Raw genomic sequence first — 24,751 nt, 5'->3', positions numbered from 1 at the left:
TTGAACAGATGTCCAGTGATTCTTATCAATCGTTATCAGTATCACTCTCTGAAACACTGAACTGAATGGTGAAGACATTTTCACTTTGAGTATGTACACATTTTAGTGCACAGGAGTCTGTTCTTGTGACACATGTACTTGTATCTGAGAGAAGATCTTGTTGCAGTTCACCCACATTTCACCAGCTGACTGTTCGGTGCAGGAGACTGGTTTGAAACCAACATACTTTTCTGGAGAAGGCTTGGAAATGTGACCCCAGCATGTCTAGTTTCAGTACAGAAGAGGTTGGTGGAAGATGTTGTTTCTATTCTTTGTGAACAACCACCAGCGTGCTTTTGAAACACAGCCAAAGTGTCTATAGCAGTCAGTGTCTGACCAAATTCCGAAACCAATTTGTGGCACCTGACCACATCAGATTTTGATAAACACTGGCGATCAGATAGGCAAAAAAGCATAGCTTTCTATTTAGCCAGCTGCAGCACTTTCTGTTTTCTAGAATTTGCTGGAAAGTTTGAACTCTTCACTATGTATAATTCATCGGGACCTTTGTAACGTAAACGGCATTGGTTTCATCCAGGTTTAAAGCAGTGCTTAGCTTGACAGTTAATCGTGTTACTGCTTGCTCTGTTCTGTTGCTTTATGTAGATTGTTTACCAGTTTGGTCAGTGAGGACCTGTCAAGTTCCAACTGTCTACTGTCTCCTACAGAAGAATAAAAGTTTTGGAACAGGCCTAAACTTGTTTATATTCAGAGTGTTTTTACAGCAGGAACGCATACAAGCTTGCCCAGCGTTAGTCCTCATGATTATGTCCCACAGCTTATCTCTTGAAAGTGTGGATCACTATACTGTGCTCGTTCTCTTACAAAGTTTAGTCATTTTTCATAACTTAAAGGATTTTGAATAAGTTATTCTTTTGTCTTTTGTTCATATATTACACACTAAAGGAACAGATTATCTGTCTCTGACAGGTGTGCAATTGGACAGTCAGATTCCACATCGACATCTGTCTTTGAAAATAGTGCTTTCTCCCCATCATGTCATTCTCATCTTTTTTCAAGAAAACTTGCATTTAGAAAAAAAGGTTTCGAACATATTAATACAAAGTTGATAAATCATAACCTGATATTGACCAAGTATATTTTGAAGTAAGAACTGTTGGGACACTTGGATAAAGTCAATGGCCTCTGACTTGAGGCATTTATCACTTATAAATGTTATTCTGGCCGTTTAAGAAGCTGTTTTCACAGCCATTTCATGCAGTGCTCAAAAGTGCTATTTATTGAACATCAAAGTAGCATGTATGAGCAATGAAACATACACAATGTCTTGCTTTCATCCCAAAACTTCCACGGGACATCGAGCTCTGGGAACATAGAAGGTACATCAACCCATGCCCCCTACGTGACCAGTGGACAGCTTATATTGTTGTTTTGTATCCTAGGTAAGCACGAGGTATTGACACCCCATGATCCGACACCAAGCTGTTTAGTTTGGCTGGAAAATACCCTGGCAGTAGCAGTTCCTGAGCTGTTTAGGCTGCTGCTGACTTTGTGTGTGCTGGCGATTTGGTGGTGTGGGTTCGGATCCCGAATTGATCTCAACCAAAAAGTACTAGAATCTGTAAAAGTGTAATCCTAAACATAACACATTATACCGGTAATCATTGTTGACAGTGGTTACTGCGAAAGTGTAATTCCACTTACGTGGGCAGCGACAGGTAAACGGTCAACGAAAGATCTTAATTAAGGTAGATTTGCACGTCACTGAAGATGGCGAAAATAAAATCTCACAAAAGTCAGCGTTCATGTCTTCTATTTAAAAACTTGACCAAAAGCCAGCGTTGCATTTCTTTTGCTGTTCAGTATACATATGCAAATCTCATGTTATTTGGGCCGTTGTTATCCGAGATCCGAATCCGGTGATTCCGACAGTTGACATCCGGATCCTGGCCGGGACACAATGGTACTAGACTCTGCACTTTTTCTGTGAAAGTGAAATTACAAAGGTAACATTTGTTACAAATATTTTCATCCTTAGCGCAATCAAAATGGTAGTCTGGTATAGAACCATGATTTTTACATACAACCCCCCGTCGTATAAAACACTGTTTCACACTGACGTGTATCTATCATCGTCATATGCATTCTTCGTGTCGGTATTTAAAATCCTCATTCTGTATTGGAGCAGAAATTACTATATCCCTTGCTTGTTTCTCTTACTTGTCACATTGGGCAGTTGGGTAGCCTAATGGTTAAGACCTTTCCCGGGTTTGATTCTCAATATGAGGACAATGTGTTGAGCCCATTACTGGTGTACCCCGTGAAATTGTTGGGATATTGCTAAAATGGGCGTAAACCTAAACACTCTCTCTCACTCAAACTTCCGGTTAAAAGATAATACACATGAAGAGAAGTGTTAAGTTGAACGTTTCATGAATTTATCGTCCAGAGCACATGCCTACAGAATGTTGTGCAGGCTGCCGTCATGTTGCCCACAAACACATGTACCTATGAAAATTGGGAGTAGTATGCGGAAAGTCAAAACACAATCAGTTTGCACGAAAGTACTGTCCTGCAAGACCCAGGCTCGAAAGAAGACGCTAGAAACATGATACGATGGTCGGGCAAGATGACGAATTACAGAAACCCATTTCATTTTGAGATATATTTCAAAAGATTGTGACGATTACAAACCCGAGGTCCTAAAATAATGATCGTTTTATTGACGGTTGACATGGATTTGTCTTTGGCAGAACGTATGAAGGCAAGCCGTATCCAGAACGTTTAGAAATCCACAAGACCGATCACAGATAATCGGAACGAAAATAATGCAAACTAGTATCTGCATGTCAGTTCGAAGATATGCACTGTTTTTCGGTAATTGCTTTGAACTTGGTTCTTGCACTCATGGCTTCAAGGTATCATATGCAGTATTTATTTGCACTACTTCAGAACAAGTTCTAGTTATTTCGTGACTGTCTCTTGAAATACACTCTTTGTCATGCCACTACCCCGAGACATGGACTTTGTGAAAGTGCAGTAATCACGTTTTGTTCATTACGGACAATTTAAAGTGGTGAAAATATTATGACCAATACACACTTCTACAAACAATGAGGAAGGAAATTTTGGAGGAAATTTGGCGAACATGAAGCATGAGTTCGGTCAAGGTAGTAGGAGTTCACAGAAATATCTCTGATCCTGGATTCGGCAGCCGGTGTCGTCAAAGTCCAGATCTGGCTCGATCTCTAAACAATCAGATATTCCTTTCCTGTTAAATCCTTCCACCAGCGAGTTGTCCGCCACCCACCTCCACTCTCCTTCCTTGTCCGAGTCCCTGGCGCCCAGAAAGTATTCTCTGGTTCCATCTGTGAACACACGTACACCCTAATTATATTTCCAGATAACAACTAAAACAGCAGTAGTAGTAATGATTTGCATAAAATCAAAAGACTTTATCGTGCTTCTATTTTCATTACTCTGTATGTTGTCGCATTTTGAACGTATGAGGTATTTTCGGAGCACCAGTTAGATAGTTATAAGTTCAATATGTTCTGAGTGCATACAGAAATGCATGCACATGCAATCTGGATTGATTAAGTAGCCATAGTTACATACAGTGATGAGTGGATTTGGTGCTTTGTAAGTATGTATGTATGTAATCTTATTTCAGGTCCAGATACGACCTCCCCAACACCTTAAAACGGATGGGAAATTAGATATTTAATGTGTGTGTATTTCGTCACTTTTGCCCATAACAGATGTTTGTACCTGTAGGACATAGTAGAGCAAATAACTTCAGTGGCGTGGTAACGTTCAAAACATAAATACAAAGTTGTGTCTACAAAGTGCAGATAGATGGATTGTCAACTTGCTATGTTTGTTTACATCGGAACGAACGTATCTTATATGCCATATTTTGTGATTGTACCATAACGACTTAGCGACATTCTATCAAATAACGTCTTACAAACAGCCAAGGCATAGCCATAGTGGGGTAGTTCAAGCCATGTCTGTGGCTTGATGTACAGGGATATATACGCCAGAGACAGTGTAATAATTGTATGTATGCAACAATTCTCAATTCATCATTGCCAGGGGTCAATAATAAGAGACAGCTAAAGTCTATGTGTGCATATATCATATACTATATGATTTCTCAATATGGCCATCTACATGCAACCAATGAATATTGTGCATGTTTCCAAACGTAGTGAGGATGTAAAACTAAGTAATCATTGTCTTGTCAATCAACATCTGATTTACGCTTTCCAATTCTACTACTTTTTTTATCTTGTGAAGGTTATAGCATTTCTAAACTTGCAAGCAATATCAAAGTCGGCTACGGTACTTTCCATTTCAATGAACACAGTTTAAGTGAGTGAGTGAGTGAGTTAATATTTAACGTCACATCGGCAATATATCAACCACATCGTGACGAAAACAAACAATATATATATGAAAAACGAAAACATTTGAAGAATAAAATCTGTCAAGATGGACACTAAAATACTAGGGTATCACAAGTATGAATGTAAAACTAACATGGAAAAGTAAAACATTCTATTAATTAAGCAGACAATACAATATAAAACACGGGCTATAGATCGCCAACGGCTGAACGTAGATCATCATGTTTGGGACCATGGGGACTTACAGTGCCTCTGCCACATGCATGGACCCTAGCTGGGTTTATATCATGCCCTCAGCTGATGACGATTGTATGCAAGTTTAGACAAAAATTAAAATGACAATAATACTACAGCAAAAAAGTGGAAGATAGAGTTTGACATCGAATGTTTTGGGACTTACGGTACTCTCCGTTGAGGGTACAGCCACTAGCGATCTGAGGTCGTCATTTAAACTTCCAATGATAAAATATTTAACTATTTAGAAATCAGCCAACAAATCTAATAAAATTATTCTTTTTAAAATGCAATAATTAAATGAGAGCTTGTATTACAAAAAAGATCCTGCAAAATGCATAAATAAAATACTTGTCCCTTGTGATGGGGGCACAGTTTAATATTATATATAAAACTAATATAAACACTTGACCTTCGTTATATTTGTTTGGTTACATCTAGAGAACATCAGCCGAGTGTCATCTGATATCATCACGTGTAGTGATATCATTTTATCAACAAATGTTAATATATTTGATACGAAGACGAGATTGTATTTGTCATAAAAAATCTTGATTAGTTTTAATGAAAAATGTACATCTGTGAACACGATATTGTAATCAGACTTGCAGTACTAGTGCACCCATGTCATAGCAGTGTGATGTCATCAAGTTTTTGACGTCATAGCATTGTCGGTCATGCAGCTGATAATGTCAGGGCATTGTACAAAATCTGCTATCAAAACGATATCTGCTGGGAGACTTGCTTTGATCTAACACGATGAATATTTCACATGGAACACAGTTTTGGCTGATAAGTTAGCGAATATTATTTCAGTGGGACTTTGTGAAACCCATTGCCGCTATTCCCCGCCGTTATGTTGCTGGAATATTGCTTAAAGCAGCGTAAAACCATACTCACTCACTCACTCACTCAGTGGGATAATTAGTTTAAGTTGGTTGGTTGGTGCTTAATGCGGCACTCAGCAACATTCCAACTATATAGCAGGGGCGTGAATAATTGAGTCTGGACTTATGGATGTAACCTAAACCATTGCATTGTCAATTATGTGATTATATTACACCAGTTTTTAATATCAGTGCCTTTACTGTAGAAGACATAATCACATCACGGATGTGTTTGCATCTCAAAATATAATATTTGATGAACAATTTATGTCAGAAGGGTAATTTACGCGACTAATGTCGTATATTATTATTATCATTAGCGTCGTAAACAATAGTGACTAAATCAAGGACCTGATAATAGTTGTCAAACATACAAAAACAGTTCAGTTACAACGCATCGGAAATGGATTTCATGACTTTCAATCTATCAAAGTTTCTACATACGCCTGATGTAAATTTGATGAAATATTTTATTATTTTTATAACGGTAAAGCAAGCAGTTGCAGTACATAACCCTTTATCTACAATTTGGTCTGAAATGGTACAAATGAAGACATTTTTATGCAGCTGCGGTTTCAGTCATAATATTTTTGCTGTTCGTGTTGATATTCTGTGTACAGGCTACATTATCAGTAGAATGTTGAGTTGATCATGCATTTATTTATATATTTCCTTCAACACTTACATTCACTATGATTTTAACCCCGTCTGTCCTGTGAATGTTATACCATATCCCTTGCTATGTTATTCTATATATTTTCTTTTCTTAACTGTGGCACGTCATCAACAAGAATATACTTAAGTTACAACATATATCGTAATGAAAGTACAACCTCCTTGTTAAAAATATTTACCAAAGGAAGTGCAAGTTGACAGGCAAGATATTGCTGCTACAGTAAATGAATGATCAAATATACTAAAGAACATGGAGGATGTTCCACAATTATAGTACAGTCATTACAGTAATTTGTCACGGCATTCTGTTTTTATTTAACTATCTGAGTGAGTGGGATTAGTTTTACGCCGCACGCAGCAATATTCCAGCTATATGATGGCGGTCTGTAAATGGCGGCTGTCTGGACCAGACATTCCAGTGATCAACAACATGAACATTGATCTACGCAACAGATGGGAACCGATGACATGTGTCAACCAAGTCAGCGAGCCTGACCACCTGATCCCTTTCGTCGCCTCTTACGACAAGCATAGACGCCTTCCTATCTATCCATCTATCTATCTACCAAAGCAAAGCCGTGTTGCTTCCCGAGAACTGGCCATCTCTCGACGTATGCAAGATCAAGTCGCAACAGCATCGGTTGTTCTTAGGATACGTTCTAAAATATAAGGATTTTCATTGAACCGACCAGCACAACAGTAAAACTTAAAGTTCATTAGTGTGGCAGTAAGGGGGTCTTGAAGACTTTGTATTTGAAATTAAAGCAAAATATTTACAATGCACAGTATACGAACGAGAAAACAATGTTATTATGCTAATACTTGAAAAGTTATGAAAACCAAACATTTAGAGACATATGTCTAATCATATTTGATGGTTATCTTCTAATATTGTCATTATCGTATATTTGTTACTATGTTTTCCTGTGTTGGACGTTTGAAGATATCAAAAGGTTACTGGTACAACCATATTCATATCTCTTTGTGTCTTAACTATTTTAGCAACCAAAGAAATAGAAATTATCAGACACCGGTGCTCAGTCATGGTCTTTTATTCCTTGTGACTGTAAGCATAAGGGGATTGGTATATACCGGTATATACTATCATGTTCAGTTTATATGTAGTACCGTTACATACAAGTGGTAATAAAAAGGTTGTCTCTCATGAGTGGTATAATAATTTGCGGCAGATACTACTACTTCCCATAATGGACGGAATAACTACACAGTCAGTAAGTACGTCGTTTCTTGCCTTTTCCCACAATGTCATAGATAACGCTCAGTTTAGCAGGTGTGTCCACCTTGGCCAGCTCTCCTCCTTCGCTGTGGCACACATCTCGTGCCTCCTCCCACATCACCATGTCGGTGTGGACCTTGTAGCAGAAATACGCCTCGCTGTCGTACACGTAGCCTGGTGTCGGCACGCATTCTGGAACAGTCACACAAAGATACACGAAGCTAAATACGATTTCAACGTACGCTGGGATTGCACTTTCAAAGTAAAGTGCAGAACTCGTTTCAGTTAAATCCCATCTCGGATTCGAACCCTCGCAAAGTGAGGCACCTAATCCTAAAGTCAGCTAACTAACCTACTGAGCTAGGCGGGATTCCACTAACATGGAAGTGTCAGTCTAGATGACATACTGTTTCTGTACCCCTCCGCAATTGTAAATTGATACGGCTCCCATTGCCGAATGTAGATAAAGCAAGGCCTTCGAGAAGCTCAGGAACAAAAGTACAGCATTGAAATCAACGCAAATAGTGCACATGCATGTAGATACATGCTATGGCTGGATTTATATGTTTGTAGATAGTTCCTAAATTCGGACATATATTTCGTACAATGATGTACCTTTGAAATATACGCTCATGTGTGCACAAGCACCCTTTTAACGAATACTATAACCGAATTTTCAGCTATTTACATGCATGTATCCATAATTAAGTACCCCGGATGATGCGTGATCATAGTGCATATCAAATGTTTGCTATTGATCGCAGGATTTTCAATAGATATGTTTTGACTGAGGTTAATGTAATTTAAAAAATAACCTATTATTAATGGGATTGATGTATCGTAAAAAGATTGTCCGTTGATGAATGCCTTAAAGTAGTATCATACATTGCAGACAGTATAGTATTATACTGACGTTACATTATCACTCACTCACTCACTCACGCACTCACTCACTCACTCACTTACTGTTTTTTCCCGATTTCGGCCTAGGTTTAGTAATGTGGAAACGCGAAAATTTTCAAACTTTCAGATGCTTCCACAAATTAGATATATGATGTCGGATATGAATGTTTTGTATGTACACGGGGTTTATATGTCCATCGGTGCTCAAACAAGATGACCATATGTTTGCATCATGAAATAATTGGTAGCTTCAATTTCAAACATTTTACTCAACGTTTATGTGGCGTAATATAATCTTACCACTTGAAGAACGGGGCCATGAAAAAAGCAGTGTGCAAGCTAACACGTCTTATGAATTTGCATTCGCTCTTGCTACATGTATCAGTTATGCCTTGTGTGCATTGTGCAAATATTATGCAGTGTTTGTTTCGAGGAATTAAAGTGGTGGGCAAAGGGCGATACGCTTCCTCTTTGTTTTCGCAAGTGTCCCTATCTATTAATGGAATTGCCCTCTATCTCTGTTGGATCACTCGTCACAATACGGCTGAGATGCTGCGGATGGGACGTTACATTTCCACTCACTCACTCACTACTGGAGCACTGCCTAGCACCCAAGGCAAACTAAACCGTAATTTCAAAGTTCCTCAGTTGAAGCAAGACTGTTGTGTAAATTGGGCCCGTACATGAAATATCACTGTACGTCACGCGGCCTTTTCATAGTTGCACAGAGCCTCCTCAACCATGTCACTTCCGCTTTCTCATTTATTAGCACTTTCCTTTGTCCGCATTTGTTTCAATGACTCAAAAGTATACGACTACAAATGATATCATATCAAATGATGTGTTCATGTTAGACATGAAAGAGAAATTGACGAATGGAAAGTTTGGGGAATTCTGTGATACGGCATTATGGATAATTGTAAAGTTTTGTCACTCTGAATGTTTATACATACATACATACATACATACATACATACATACATACATACATACATACATACATACATACATACATACATACATACATACATACATACATACATACATACATACATGAAACAGTTGAGGTGGTCTCAAGTTCAAGTTCAGGTGGCAAAGTCAGTTGAAGGTAATTAATCCATATTAAATCATCGATGTAAATGAAGCTTAAGTTAAACTTCTTGGTCAAGTTACCTAGTTCTTATATTGCCAACCCAAGCAGAAATTCTGATTCATAAGAAACGAATGTAGAGGGATGTGAGCAGATACCTACTGCTTTGTGAAATGTTGTCTCCCCCAAATTTATTTAAAAAGATGTTATCAACGAGAAAGGCCAGCATTTCACATAATGTTTTCTTGGTAAACATTAAATGGCATTTGCTTTCATTATGGACAAAATGTCCTGAAACCTTGGTGATAGATATGAAGGTATGTCGTAGGTGTTCACCACGTTTGTTACAACTCCCCTTCCCCTCCCCCATTAAAAATGTTAAAGGAGAATGGAACTCTGCTGTCCGTTCCTGAGATCCTGCAAATGTAAGGGTATCCTTCGAGTTTTTGAGAATCCATATGGTAATAGTTCCATGTGTTTCAAACATTTTCTGTGAATATTACGAAAGTTCTCCCTTAATAGTATTAAGGATTATAATTAATCTCTGAAGTAGAGATTGGGCGTTGCATTCGCTGGAACCAGTAATAAACGCCTCCTGGTACGGAATTGTAAGTATGTAGTTTTGGAATACATTACAAAAGAAGAATAGACATGTCTTCAGGTTTTTACAGGCCAAATGTTGATAGGGTCGTGGAATAGGCTTGGCAGATTTCATCCTCAGTTATCACCCTAGCCTTATATGTGTCATACTTGACATGTCACATATACCAAGCTCTTTGACGAAATGTAAAATGTTTAAATATACTGAGTCAAAAAGGAAACTTCGCACTCTTTTTTCAGGGCACTATAAAAGAACAAGAGATGGTAAGATGGTTACATTGTTATTGTTTCACTGATGAGACTTGTGTGATGTACTCAATACACTGACAGTGACACAATCAGCTCCATTAGACTACACCGCCGTTCCAAAACATGGGTATACAGAATGTCAAGTCACAATATGGACGTCGAGAATGGAGATTGGCAGCCCGCAACCGATTTCGAATGGTCTTTGAGGACAGACCTCTAAATATCTCAGCCCTGTAGCCGGAAACAAATATGTCACGTAGGTGACGTAGGACGATTTGATGGTCTTCTGATTGTGTCGTAACACGTGGACGATCCGACCTTGGGCGATCAGAAGTGGTGCAGGTCACAGTACGACGGCTGCATCCCATTGCCCTTGCGACGTCAATAACTGAACTTCCCGCTTGCAACATGCCATAGGCACGTACACGTTGCACATTTGACAATCGTGGCATTTAGGGTGCCGTTAGAACTGTGGTTTAAAAGTGTGGGGGTTTTTCAGTTCTTGAGGCCAATGCAAACGAGTGTAAATGAAGAAAACTTCGATGCGAAGATCACCTGCACGTGATCGACTGCTTGTGCAAAACCTGATATGGCACTAACGTTATTTGCACGACGAATGTATGGGTTTGAGTGGGTTTTGCGAACGTTTTTCTAGAATCGAAAGATAGGGATCCCATTTCGGAAACATAGACGCATCATCAGCGAAAAATTATTCATTATTTTAAAAAATTACATGTTGTGAAGTTTCTTTTTTTTGACTTATATACGGTATATATAATGGCCATGTTATCTGAGGCCTTGTCAGTGGGAATAACGTCAAACTTGTCATAAGGGACAGAATTGTGAGGGAAGCTGTCTGAAGAATGGTTTTTTTCCAATGCCTCTCTTTTGCTTTGTATATTCGACTAAAGGGAACATCAAGTACTGACTTAACCCACTCTGAAAGACATTCCACAGGTTCTTTTTGCTCGTGTGGTCCATTTTTGCAATATGCCGTACGCTACGCTTTAACAGCATCTATAACGATTTTAAAATTGTCATTACAATTGGCAAGAGTTTGTTCACGACATTCTGGTTCATATTTAAATACTTGACGAATGTTACTATATTGTGACGAATAGAGAAGACACCTGAGATTCACATATGTCCTACAGGTTGGTATTGTCAACGGGTGTCATATATGGTTGGTGCGTCGACTGGGGATCGGCTCATGATTTTGATGAACACTACATTGACGAAGACAAATGAATACGTTGGTGAAGACGAAGGCATGGTTTAGTTGTTCAAACTTCTTTAGTTGGTTTCACAAGACATGAGAAACAAGTATACATAAATGAGGTACGCGGACTTCCAGCTCAACCCCCGGGCCTTTCCAGCGAGCGGCATAATCCTGCTCGCGGTCGTCCCTACAGTGTCGGAATGCCGGTCTCCACACTCACATACATACATATATATAGTTTTTAACAACAATAGACAGGCAAAGATTCAACAATGGACAGATAGAGAAACTAATAGCACTTCCTTCTACAGCTGATGTGATGACAGACACAGCCAAGGGGGATGACCAATAAAGGCCATAAATGTCATAAACAGTAATTAATGGAAGTGACAAAGAGGAACAAGGTATCTGACAAAACAATGTACTCTGCGGTAGTGATAAAGATCAAGATTGCAGATTGAATAATAATAACTAAATATCATATATCCTGGCTACATAGATTTTGGTCTGTAGAAATATTTGGACAGGGCTGTCCTGAAGTAGACACTATAACAGTATCAAAACTTTGAGTCCTAGCTGCCACATAAGGTGGAATTTACATCGTGATCTGCCAAGTCAGCGTTCTGCAACTCGTCTCGATATTTGATTTGTTAGAGTAGAATTCTGGAAGGTGGTGATATAAACATGACAACACTTTACGGATGATCGACTTCAACGTTTCGATAAACATTTCCATGCCTTTTTCAAGCATGTGAAAAATGGTAAAATAATCTTTACAGAAACGTCGCTATTGTAAGATAGAGAAGCTGATCATGCATAAAGTTTTGCATATGCAGTTAAAAAAAAAGCTGCTATGAATACAGTTGTCCCAATGGTGACTAGTGCTATGTGTGCCTTGAGGAACGGGACTCAGTGCTGTGTGTGGTGTTTGGAAATGTCGCTAATTCAGGAATAACAATAGGAAAACATTTTGACGAAGAACCTATTACACAGCTAAAAATAATACGTGAAGAATCCATCAAATAACATAAATAGTGGAGGAATGTTGCCCTTGTAGAGCAGATTTACACCCTGGATGTATACATAGATGGCTACAGTCTCCGTGAATTTTTGAATTACCAGATGACCTGTCACTCTTTTTTTCCATCCCGGCGGTTGCGATGAATGCATACCCTAATCATGAATATCTTCTTAATCTTACAAACCAATAGTTATTATTTGATAATATCTGTATACCTGTATATCAACCGACACTTAACCCACATAGGGAATATTTCAAGTATAAGATATAGAGGGTATTACGTGAGTGACCATGTCTTACTATGTTTACATGAGTGCCCAGATGTTGGTATTTCCCGAGCGAGGGATATACCGTTAGTCTCACATAAGTCGCCTCTTACTAACATCCGCACGGGTGCACACGAGGTTAAACTTCGATGCTTCCTTATGTAATTAAACGCTTCTGCTATAGTTACCTGCTCTGTACAAACTTGTTCCTGTGGAATCTATCAACGCTATGTCCTGTGGCAGAGCGGAATGACACGTGCATCTTCCAGTTGAATGTGAAAAAGACGTGGATAAGGAGCCTTTCTCAGCTGCACATAAACCAATACAAACTAATGTGCTCGGCGATATTTCCGATCTTAGAATGAACTTATTCGCAGTTTTTCCAGAAATATACCTGCGGTAGGAACGTATTTTCAAGGGAATTCCTACGGAGGTAGTATAGTGCACAAATACTAGTACCCCAACTATTTGGAGGTACATATCGAGGCGCAAGCGTAACGCTACTTGATTCTTTGATGTTCTTCACACAGAATATTATATTCATGTATTCTGTTTAGAAAGGCCTACTGTGCATTGACAGCCAGTAATGCTTCCAGTGAAAGGTATTGATTCTATGGCTTTTGATATTGTCTATTTTCAGCGTTGATGCCAAACTCACGTAGTGCGTATGGCTCAAATGAGGTCCGATGAATTACAATTTAACTCGAAAACTAATAAACCTAGCACACTCAATGAAACGCTGATCATAAGCAAAACATCATATCAACACTGTGAGGGTTTTGCAGATCAGCATTATCCATTGACCAATTGCTTATCCTAGATGTATCTGGAAACCGACAGTAATGACCAACAGCTGGGTGTTCCACGTGATTCTTCTAATTTATTCCACAGTGTACACGAATTGTAACTACAATAGAAATGCAACACTAAAGCTACTTCCTGTGTAGGGATAGAAACTATACGGAGGGTACAGGTTTTGATTTCTGGTAACCGTCTCTTAATGCGATAGTGTGTAAAATGTCTTTACCTGTCCCGTATGAGACTCTATAAGTCCTGAACTTCAAAGCACCTGCACTTGAAGGTAAGTTTGAAGGATATCTTTTTTCGTATTTCGATCATGTCCTTGTCGTCTTTTGATCATGTCCTTGTCGTCTTTTGATCATGATGCATGCACCATGCTGACTCATATAAAGTGTGATGACGACAAGGTAATATGAAAAACCTCTAATATCCTTGGTCCCGATGTATTTTTCAACAAGAGTACATTTACAACAGTTGGGCAAAATAAACTGCTCGCGTACAACACGTGAACTGTACTTGTGTTGCAGCTACCAGGTGGGTAAAACATGATGAGTATCCCGCGAAGAACTATTGGTCTTTACTTGCGTTATGACTGCTACCAGGTGGGCAAAATGAGCTGACTGTTCAACGCACAACAACATTACTTCTCACTGAGTCATGACAAAAGTGGACAACATGAACTTGAGCTCACTTCGGGGTTGGGGCAGATCTGTGACTCTGAACTCGGGAGGAAAGTCGGTGATTTAACTGCACGCCGAACATCAAGCGGTTTCCTATATGGAGTGACTTGGCATAATAGCATAGTGGCAAAGTGGCAGGATGAATAGACAACTACTAAAAATTATTTAGATAACAAGGACGGAGAATCATTCTGTTGGGAGGCAAGCGTCACACTACGCCTAAGGGAGGCAACTCCAAACAGCGAAATGGTGCAGGCCACCAGTCTTCACGATATAAACACGATCCTGCTTTGATCTGGCTCTGTGACAAGAGTATTTGTTTCAATATCCAGAGATATGGCATAGATTTTAATTCGGAAATTTTTCGAACTGGCTATTTACAAATACGTTTGCATACAAAATGCTATTCAGAAAGTGGTCAAATATAACACCCGAATTCTAGATGGGTCACAATCCAAGAAACGTATTTGAGTTTGTACTTTTCTGAGAAAGTGCAATCCCAAAATATAGCATTGGTCACAAATACTTTCGTCTTGGACTTAATCGTGTGACGTCCCATGGTATGACCTATTGTTTGACATGCGACGTTAATCTAATCCCAGATCGTATTCTTCCTCACAGTTTTTGAAATCTCAATTTCTGCATTCGCCGAGAAATTACTCATATCCCTAACCTCTATGAAGTAATAAGAAGTGAATGTTGAAAGTTTAATGGATTTGTGGTCCAGAGCAAATGGCTAAAGAATGTTTCATGGTTGCTATCTTGTTTCCTACATGCACTTGTACCTATGAAATAGGAAATGGAAAGTCAACACATACAGCAGAACAAACTTAATCTGTAGTGGTACTTAAAAAGTCCAAATTTGGAATAGGACGCTTCGAACATGAAACGGTACTCGAACAAGCTGGCTTGGTTGTAGTATGTCATTGTGTCCCAGGAGCTTAGATCGATGAGTCACTGAATATTCCGATCCACACACGGTGAATGTTTGAGAACCTCCATGACTGAAAGTAGTGCTACGACATACAAGCCCAGAGCTTACAATTACTGATCGTTTTTATTAATAATTTCTACATTGAAGATGGATTTGTCTTTGACAGAAAGTAAAAAGAAAAGCTGTGCCTAGAATGTGTATAAATTTAGGTGACTGGTCACAGATAATCACAAAGAAAATAATGTATATGTATATATGTGTGTATCAGCTCGAAGAAGTGCACTATTCCTTTCCATCACAGCACCAAGATTTTAACTAGTTTTTCGGTAAACTGTTTCGAGACATGCGTGTTTTTCGTCGTCAGTGCTTCCAGGCAGCAGATGCACTATTTATTGTCATCACCTCAGGATATGTCCTAGTTATTCGGTGTTATATCTAGCTGTGGTACTGTTGCTCTACTGCCTCACGAGATGCACTGTTTGTTATGTCTCTTCTTGGAGACATGCACTTTGTTGAAAGTGAAATAACCGCATTTTGTACATGACGGACAATCTAAATTTGTGAAAATATAGTTTCCGATCCACACCCCTACAAACCAGGAGACAGTTTCTGGAGGAAACGTGGAGAACCTCGAGAACGTCGAGTTCCGTCAAGGTAGTAGGAGTTCGCAGAAATATCTCTGATCCTGGTTTCGGCAGCCGGTGTCGTCAAAGGTCAGATCTGACTCGATCTCTAAACACTCAGTGCTTCCTTTCTTGTCAAATCCTTCCACCAGCGAGTTGTCCGACACCCACCTCCACTCCCCGTCTTTGTCAGAGTCCCTGGCGCCCAGAAAGTACTCTCTTGATCCATCTGTGAACAGAGGTTTACTCTAATTACATCCCTAAGTAACAACACAGCAGTAACAGCAATAACAACAGCAGCTGTAGTAATGTACGTTTGTTGCGTATGGGGTTCATGCCGTCATTATAGCAGATTAGTGTCCACTCTCAGGTCCTTATCAACCACTGGAGTATACGAGCTAAGCTGATCATGCAGTTTGATCACACACGTGGTCTCGCTCTTCTGTACGCCTTGTACCCATGTGTGGAATCGAATCCTTTGATGTGAGCGCTTTAACCACTGTGCTAACCCACCGTCCCTTGTATTCATTCCCCATACACAGACTCACACTCACAGTTGACCAGCGTTGATCACGGCTAGATGTCTCAACATCGATATTGATCTCACGTATACAAACTGGTCATGCACGTGCACCTACTTACTGTTCACTTTCATTATGAGTCATGAGTGTTCAAACATATGAACAATACAAACGATATATAGATCGTAATCTTTCATTTTAATCAAATACTGTCAGATATCAGCATCTGTTTGTGATGACTACGTACAAAACACACATAACCATGCATATTAGAAATAGATTCCTTACATCACCATGCATATTGTTCACACAAGCACGAGTCTCACCAATTACACTTATGATCCAATGACTCACATCACAGAAAACATATTACCAAGCAAATACAATATTTAGTGAGCATACAGTGTGTACCCATTAACCCACACATTGATGAGCCCTGTTGATACCAATAACAGATCAGACACTGATTCAGCATCATTACGACATGATATACATTGAGTAAACACCAGCACCATCTGCATACACAATCATACACACTGCCTAATGAAGAGTAAAGTGATAATGTTTGACGTAAAGCCATTAGCATTAGAGACAGGTTTGCTCGTTATACATGCAGTATCTTTATCATCAGTTCAAGACTTGTTAACTAATGTGCGGGATATGTATCCCCTGGCTGTGTAGCACTGTGTCGTCGGCGATGTTTCGAGCTGTTTCTAATTTTTTTTTCTGAACCATTCTCTGACATTATTAACATCGAGGCCAATGTGATGATGGTGATATTTTATCGGTTTACATCAAGCTATTCCATGTTGATTTTCAGCAGTCTCAGTTACTGCTACGTTTGCCCCGATGTATACTTGTAGGTAAAAACATAGCACGATGACAATCCATTTATCTGCACTTACCAGACACGACTTCGTATTCATGTTTTGAATCATGTCAAAATACGTTACCACGCTACTGAAGTCATTTGCATTGCTCTGCCCTAAAAGGTACAAGCACCTGTTCTTCTCTTTTGGGGATAAAGTGAGGAAGTACACACAGATTAAATATCACATTTCCCATCCTTTTCAAGGTTACAAAGTATCAATCCACTGCCTGTGACTATGGCTACTCGCTTAACCAAGACTACATGTGCTTACAAAACTGTATGTACTCAAAGCATCTTGAATTTATAATGAACTTACTTGTGCTCAGCAAATACTAGGCTGTTACTTTACTTTATCCTCACCAAGACGTCACGGGCCGTTACACACGACATCAAAAGCCTTGCGTCTGTCCTCGATTATTGCAGGACGCCATCATATGGTTTACATAATGTTGAGTTAAGCAGATTCAATGACAAACTCATTCAACAAGGACATCTACGTGCTCATAAGTAGCTTATATGTCATACTTTGTGATTGTACATTAGCGTGGATATAAGCGCTAGTCGCGGTGTAACAATTCTATTTAGCATCCAATGAATTGAGAATTGTGGTATACATAGACAATCAGACCCATGTGCCTTTTGAGAGCAAATGTATAACCAAGAATTCATAACGTTGCAAGTTTATTTGTACGTTTAGCGTTGATATAGGATATCAGAAGACACGAGGGAGAGATTCTATTTGTCCCAAAAATCACTCTTCTTTAGTTTTCAATGAACAATAACACCTCATTCAGAATTGCAACGCAGCGTAGTCATAGTATTTGGATGTCATCAAGTGTATGACGTCAAAGCATTGTGGGTGATGTAACGGCTGATGTCATGGCATTGTACAAACTCTACTGTCAAAACGATATCTCCTAAAAGATATCATTTGACCTCACATAAGCACGATTTCCTGTGTAATACAGTTTTGGATGATAATCACTTCGTTTCGATTTCACATCTCAAAAATATAATAGTTAATGAGCAATATATTTAAGAAGTGCATTATAGTCACTATTAAATATCGTTGATCATTACTCATTGTTTCAATGGAATGCGAGTTTTACACTTCTAACATGAAAAATACACTTTAGCAATTACAAAATGCCTTGCACAGTAAGTATAGCTTATATTACTGGACCTATAAGTAACTTAATAGTTTTGTAAATATTAACGTGCCGTTTATATGCTCGAGTGCCAAACTCAGGGTCCGGATCATATCAATTCAAACATGTGAGAACACAAAGTGGAAATATCTCCCCCTGTAGAGTTATAACGGAGAATATATGCCACTTATGAAATCAAGTGAGTCTAAGGGGTTTATTTTTATTAAAGTAAACTAGATTAAATTCAACAACCTACAATCGACGTCAACAGTGGTGACTAAGTCAAGAACCCCACAATAGTTGTCAAACCTGTTCATTATACATGTACATGTTGACAAGAAATGAAATGCAGAGTATTACTGATTCAAGAAAAGATCAGTCGTTACAAATGCTAATGGCGCCATAAAACAAAAACAAACACATTACTACAGATTGGTGACATTTCGTTTCAGTCCCTCACAGTTTTTACATATACCTGATGTGATTGTGCAATATGGGACACAATATCATTTTTCAAAGTACACACGATAAAGTATATCCCTTTGTGCCAAACACACTTACGAAAGTTTGACAGTTGATGTATTTAAATCGTTTGTTTAGAAGGAGCCGCGAAAGGCACAAGTGTTTAACAGCCTTAATCACTTGTTCAAACACTTCAGAACCTCTGATGAAATTTTTTGTATACGGTACAGCAGTTGTAGTGCGCATGACTTTATCTACAGATTAGTCTCAGAATTGTACAAACGAAGATATACTACCGATAGAAAATATGGTAAATAAGAATTCGAATGCACCTAACGTTGAGGTGTGAGTGTCCAATACCTTGGCGTGTCAGCTGAACATTCCACATGGTGCGTGAACAGCCCGGGGTGCACATGTACACAGAAGCTAAGCTGTCCATCTATTGCAGAACTCACAATCAGTAATAAATGCAATTATATGAAATATCAATTTAATACGTTCTCTATATATGAATTAGCCATGTAATAAAGGAGAATCTACCCTTTTTGGACACTGTATTTTGCGTTTTTTCATGAAAAAGGTGTTTGTTTGAGGAATCAGTAATATGTATTGTTTTTTCGAAGCCGTGTGCCCTCCTGAGAAGTTGTCATATATGTTGCTATAGAAAGGTATTAACCTTCATTTATCTCTCGGCGTATACGTGTAGGTGAAGTAAAACAGCAACGGTTATATTGTCCTTTGGATGCGTTCTAAAATGGATTCTAAAGCAGCTGAAACGATTTCGATTTCGAATTGGTTCGCATTAGAGCACAAGTTAAAAGTAGTTGTTGTGACACAAAGGGGATTCAAAAGGCCTTATATTTGCAGTTAAAAGCGACGTAATGTACAATGCAGTGTAAAGAAAGGCCGAAACAATGTAATCATGTTACTGCATGAAAAACTATGAAAACCATTAATTTCAGAACAATGTTTCTAATGTTTGCTGTGTAATGTGTTCATTAATGTGTACGCCGTACTGGAAGTTTGAGGATATGAAAAAGGTTACGAAAATACGAAAAATATTCGTAGCTCTTTGTGTTTCCTCTTACCAATTATTACAAATCGAAGACATAGCAATTATTAGAGAATGGCGCTACATCTTGGAGTTTTATTCCTTGTGATTATAAGCAGATTCTGCAGATACAAATGTATGTACGTCAAAACGCTGCATACTTCTCGTAATAAGACCGTAATAATGTTGCCTTTGATCAAGTGGTAGAATAGATTAGGACTTTTTCATCACCTGAATAAGAAAGGATTTTCAGGAATGAACGCCATTACAGATGGAAAATAACTGATTTCGTCTTACAAGCGTTTAGATTTTCTACGTCATGAAAAGAAATTCACAACTTATAGCACGTTGTATAACTGTCACATAGATAGATGGATGGATGGTGGATGGATGGATAGATAGATAGATAGATAGATATTACCACTCTCTAAGGACGAAGTAACTACGCAATAAGTGTGTTCAACTTGTGTCTTGCCTTTTTCCACAATGTCATAGATAACGCTCAGTTTAGCAGGTGTGTCCACCTTGGCCAGCTCTCCTCCTTCGCTGTGGCACACATCTCGTGCCTCCTCCCACATCACCATGTCGGTGTGGACCTTGTAGCAGAAATACGCCTCGCTGTCGTACACGTAGCCTGGTGACGCCACGCACGCTGAAACAAAGGTCACACAAATATACACGAAACTAAATATGGTTTCGGTCATACCACGTAAATGGAAATGGCAGTCTAGATCACATATTTTGCGTACCCGTCTGACAAGTGGAAATTGTCTCCACCTCCCAAGTTTAGGATGCACAATGCCATTCAGAAACATAGGACCAAAATCAGGATTGTACACCACTGAATTCAACGCAAACATAGCGAAATAATTGTTATGACCGGATTTGCGTATGTTAGCAGACATTTCCTAACTTCGAGCATATATTCGAGCAATATTATACTTTTGAAGAACAAGGTTAACGTATGTGTTTGTGCGCACAAGCACCCCTTTCAAGTATGCTATGACCGGTACATCCAAACATGAGCTCAAAATCAGGTATGATGTCTTTCAGCGGTATTATGAGATTGTGAGAGATGACCAAGATATATCTTTATGGAGTACATTTCTTTAGTCTTTTCCACACAACGTTTCCGGGTCATTCCAGATCCTTTCATCAGGTGAACTGACACTTGACACTATGATAGTATGATGGTATGATAGCGTCAGTTCACCTGATGAAGGAATGACCTGGAAACATTGTGGTGAAAAAATTAAAGAATCCATAAATATCTTGGTAGTAAAATCAGGTAGTTGTTACGAGGGTGCATTTTCTGTAAATTGTATTATTAATTGGGCACTAGTTATTACTGAGTCACAACGGTTAGTGTTTTGAATGATAATTGTTATGGGTCACATGTCGTATCATAAATGTTCAGTGGTATTAGTATTTTTTTTCGGCAGGCCTTGAAGGTAGTTCTCTAGAGTTACCTCTCTTTGATGTTGTGAAATAAACACGAGGATCGCCGAGAGCATTCTTCGGTGATGGCAATGGTCGTAGGTGCTCGAACAACTTTCAGGTATTGATGACTGAATATACATTTAAGGCCTGTTGTCGTATTGTCGACACGGATACACAGATTAACTGGGGTACATAACTCTGCCTCTCCGTTAACGCTTGACCTTCATAACTGCTGCCTGATCGCTCGCTGTGTTACGTTCTGCATAACTATTTCTCACTCTCACATCAAGACTTCGGTGAGTTGACATTATATTAGTGACCCATACTTTTTGAATTGACTCATTCGCATTGTACATGAAACCTCCCTTGTGATTTTTTGTATCTTGGTTTTGTTTCGCTGAATACAATATTATTGAAAAATGTAGACTTCTCAGTGTTATATTTTGCTGATTCTGAGGGGATTTCTTATACCTTTTGTCATGGCACATTTTTTATCGTAACATAGTCCAGCAAGCACGTAATCACGGTGTATTTATGATGCAGATTTTTAATTGCAGTATGAATCAGTTATGCCTTGTGTAATTTTTTAAATATTTTTGGCAAATATTGTAAGGTGTTTGTTTGGTGGACAAAGGACGATCCGCTTCCTCTTTGTCTTTGCATGTGTCTCCATGTAACGTTATCGAATAGTCCTCTATCTCTCTTTACAACACAACCAACACCCAAGACAAATCAAATCGTAATTTCATAGACTAATCAGTTCAAGCTACACTGTCATGTGAAATGGAGCACATACATGAAAACCATTGCACTTCTTTTTGATAGTCCCGCAGTGCCTCAAACAAGTTACTTCCGCTTCCGCTCAGCCTTTGCTATAAACATTTCATGTTGTCCGCATTTGTTTCAACAACGCAAACGTATACTACAACAATGTCATGTCAAATGAGGCATTAAATGAAGCAGTCATGACAGAATGATACACATCTAAATTCAGAGTTGGGTGTTAGTTTATTTTAACACACATGTAAATCCGACAGCAAGAGGAGACGTAGATTTCAAAGGTTGTTCATATGATCACCGGATGAAATGTTCATTTGCTCAGGTAACTAAATACTGCTCCTTCGTAAGTAACTCGTCTTCCTGTATACAACTGATTGTTTTGTAAGTGCTTTGTCATAATCAGTGAACGTGAGGTTAATTACTTAAAATGTAATGTAATTTTCATAACAAAATATATAAAAATATTACTCACTTATCACAATGGTTTATTGGTATCCTCGTCGACGTACAACAGAGCTTTTCGAACTTTAGTCATAACAATACGTATTATAGAGCAATCTCTCTATCGACAATGGAGACAAGGAATCGCCAAAACGCTAATGCAAAGTGCCAGTAACATGTATCGTACAGTTTTCTAGTACTGATCGTCATGTACTCACACAACATGATAACTTCTCTTGGACAAGAAAAGGCAGTTTGAAGACGACAGGAAAGAAGAAAGACGCTATAACACAGCTATAAATGGTATACGAATAAATGAATTTAGATAAATAACATCAATAATAAGTACATGTTGTACCAGCGCTAGAAACTGTATATTTCAACCGACACTTAACCCATGTAGTTGATAGAAAACGTAATGATATATAATAATGGTGTTCACTGTTGTTTTTGTAACAGTGTGTGCACAAATGAAAAATAGATTATGTAGTTCAGATCATATGCGCCTGAAACGTGCGTACATACATTGAAATACATGACTTTGTTATATTAGTGCCAACACTGCAACACTCCATATTTCCCTTTACCAATCATTTAGGGGTGTTTTAAAAATATATGACAAACCAACCCTGGTCATTCAACATTTCAAGGGTCTTAAAATCTTTGTAGTGCATTCAAAGCACTAACGTTTGTTACACATGCAAAATCACAAATGAAATCAATGACCGGATTTACACCTGTGAAATAATGTAAACTCAGAGTTAAGTGTTCGTTTGTTTTAAAACATCTTTAATCTTGGAAGCAAGATGATTAAATTTCAAACGTTGTTCATGTGGCCTGCGAATAAAACTATTTTCTAACGTAAGTGAGTGAGTTTAATTTTAAGCCGCACTCAACAATATTCCAGCATATGGCGGCGGTCTGTAAATAATCCACTCTTGGTCGGTGACCAACAGCTTCTGCGCCATTGGGACACGAAGACATGTCATAACCAAGTCAGTGAGCCTGATCACCAGAACCCGTTTGTCGCCCTTTACAAGAACCATTGGTTATTGTGAAGGTATCTATGCGTCCAACTGTCTTCACGGGTCTCTAACTTAAGACCAGTACATTTGGGAAATACTGCTCCTTCGTGGTGTGAAAGTGGTCAAAAGAAACGTGACGGAAGGGAAACATCCTGAAAATAAGCGTAACATCCGAAGTCACATTATTCTAAAATATTAATATGCTTCATGAAATCCGTTTTAAGCACGATGATGTCAGGCGATATGACAGGCGATTCCGTACTGTGTATAAAGGCAATATATTAAGTCTTACTACATGCTCGCCTGTTAAATACATATCAAGTATTCGCTGTGTGTTGTTTAAAGCCATGTACTCGTGCGTTACGGCCGTCTGAAAATAATCAGTAGCAGTAACTCACATGTAATATAACCCTATACTGGTTCCATTTACTTGGGTTGTCAGTCAACATTTGAGAAGGCCATTATACGACGATGTCGTATTGGCCGTTCAAGTTATACCAACGAATACCTGTGAAAATGTGAGGGTCCTCATGTGAAAGAATCACGATCAAGCATGCACTGCCTTGCTGTATTGGTTTTTCCATCACAAGAGAAAAACATTCCGGTGTCAAAACAATAAAGCATTTTTTCATAATATAAATTATCATTCAATATTGTTTTTAAAGAAATGGAATTATTAGGAAAACTTAAACCAATATGTTTTGAAAATAAGTAAATGTTATTTTATAAATGGTAGTATGAATCAGCAACTGCCATTGTTAGCGGCTTTATCTTCAGTGGTTAAAATTCGGTTCTACCATATGTAATTAAACGCTTCCACTGCAGTTACCTGTTCTGTACAAACTTGTTCCTGTGGAATCTATCAACGCCATGTCCTGTGGCAGAGCGGAATGACACGTGCATCTTCCAGTTGAATGTGAAAAAGACGTGGATAAGGAGCCTTTCTCGGCTGCACATAAACCAATACAATATAACTTGCTCGGCGATATTTCCGATCTAAGAATGAAATCATTCGCAGTTTTTCCAGAAATAAACCTGCGATAGGAAAGTTTTTTTAAGGCGATTGCCACGGATGAAGTATAGTGCATAAATATTAGTACTCCTACTATTTGGGTGTACATATCGAGTCGCAAGCGTAACGCTACTTGTGAGGCATGGTTCTTCTTCAGACTCAATATCAT

At 38.6% G+C, this 24,751-nt stretch overlaps 2 protein-coding genes across 2 annotated transcripts; both read right to left on the bottom strand.

The window, feature by feature from the left end:
* Window positions 1–3,165: 3,165 nt before the first annotated feature.
* Window positions 3,166–11,268, bottom strand: LOC137255563 (C-type lectin domain family 5 member A-like). Its single transcript, XM_067792989.1, has 3 exons — window positions 11,226–11,268; window positions 7,461–7,637; window positions 3,166–3,368 (listed from the first exon to the last, which is right to left on the bottom strand). Exons 1-3 carry the CDS (start codon window positions 11,266–11,268, stop codon window positions 3,166–3,168), a joined length of 423 nt encoding a protein of 140 aa, XP_067649090.1.
* A 4,589-nt stretch (window positions 11,269–15,857) lies between these two features.
* LOC137255562 (C-type lectin domain family 5 member A-like) lies at window positions 15,858–24,442 on the bottom strand. Its single transcript, XM_067792988.1, has 3 exons — window positions 24,400–24,442; window positions 20,360–20,536; window positions 15,858–16,060 (listed from the first exon to the last, which is right to left on the bottom strand). The coding sequence occupies exons 1-3, from the start codon at window positions 24,440–24,442 to the stop codon at window positions 15,858–15,860; spliced, it is 423 nt and encodes a 140-aa protein (XP_067649089.1).
* Window positions 24,443–24,751: the final 309 nt, after the last annotated feature.

The sequence above is a fragment of the Haliotis asinina genome, chromosome 11, assembly GCF_037392515.1.
Source record: "Haliotis asinina isolate JCU_RB_2024 chromosome 11, JCU_Hal_asi_v2, whole genome shotgun sequence".
NCBI classification, from domain to species: Eukaryota; Metazoa; Mollusca; class Gastropoda; order Lepetellida; family Haliotidae; genus Haliotis; species Haliotis asinina.
Note: the sequence above shows the minus strand (reverse complement) of the source record. Positions and strands in the feature narration are given on the sequence as shown.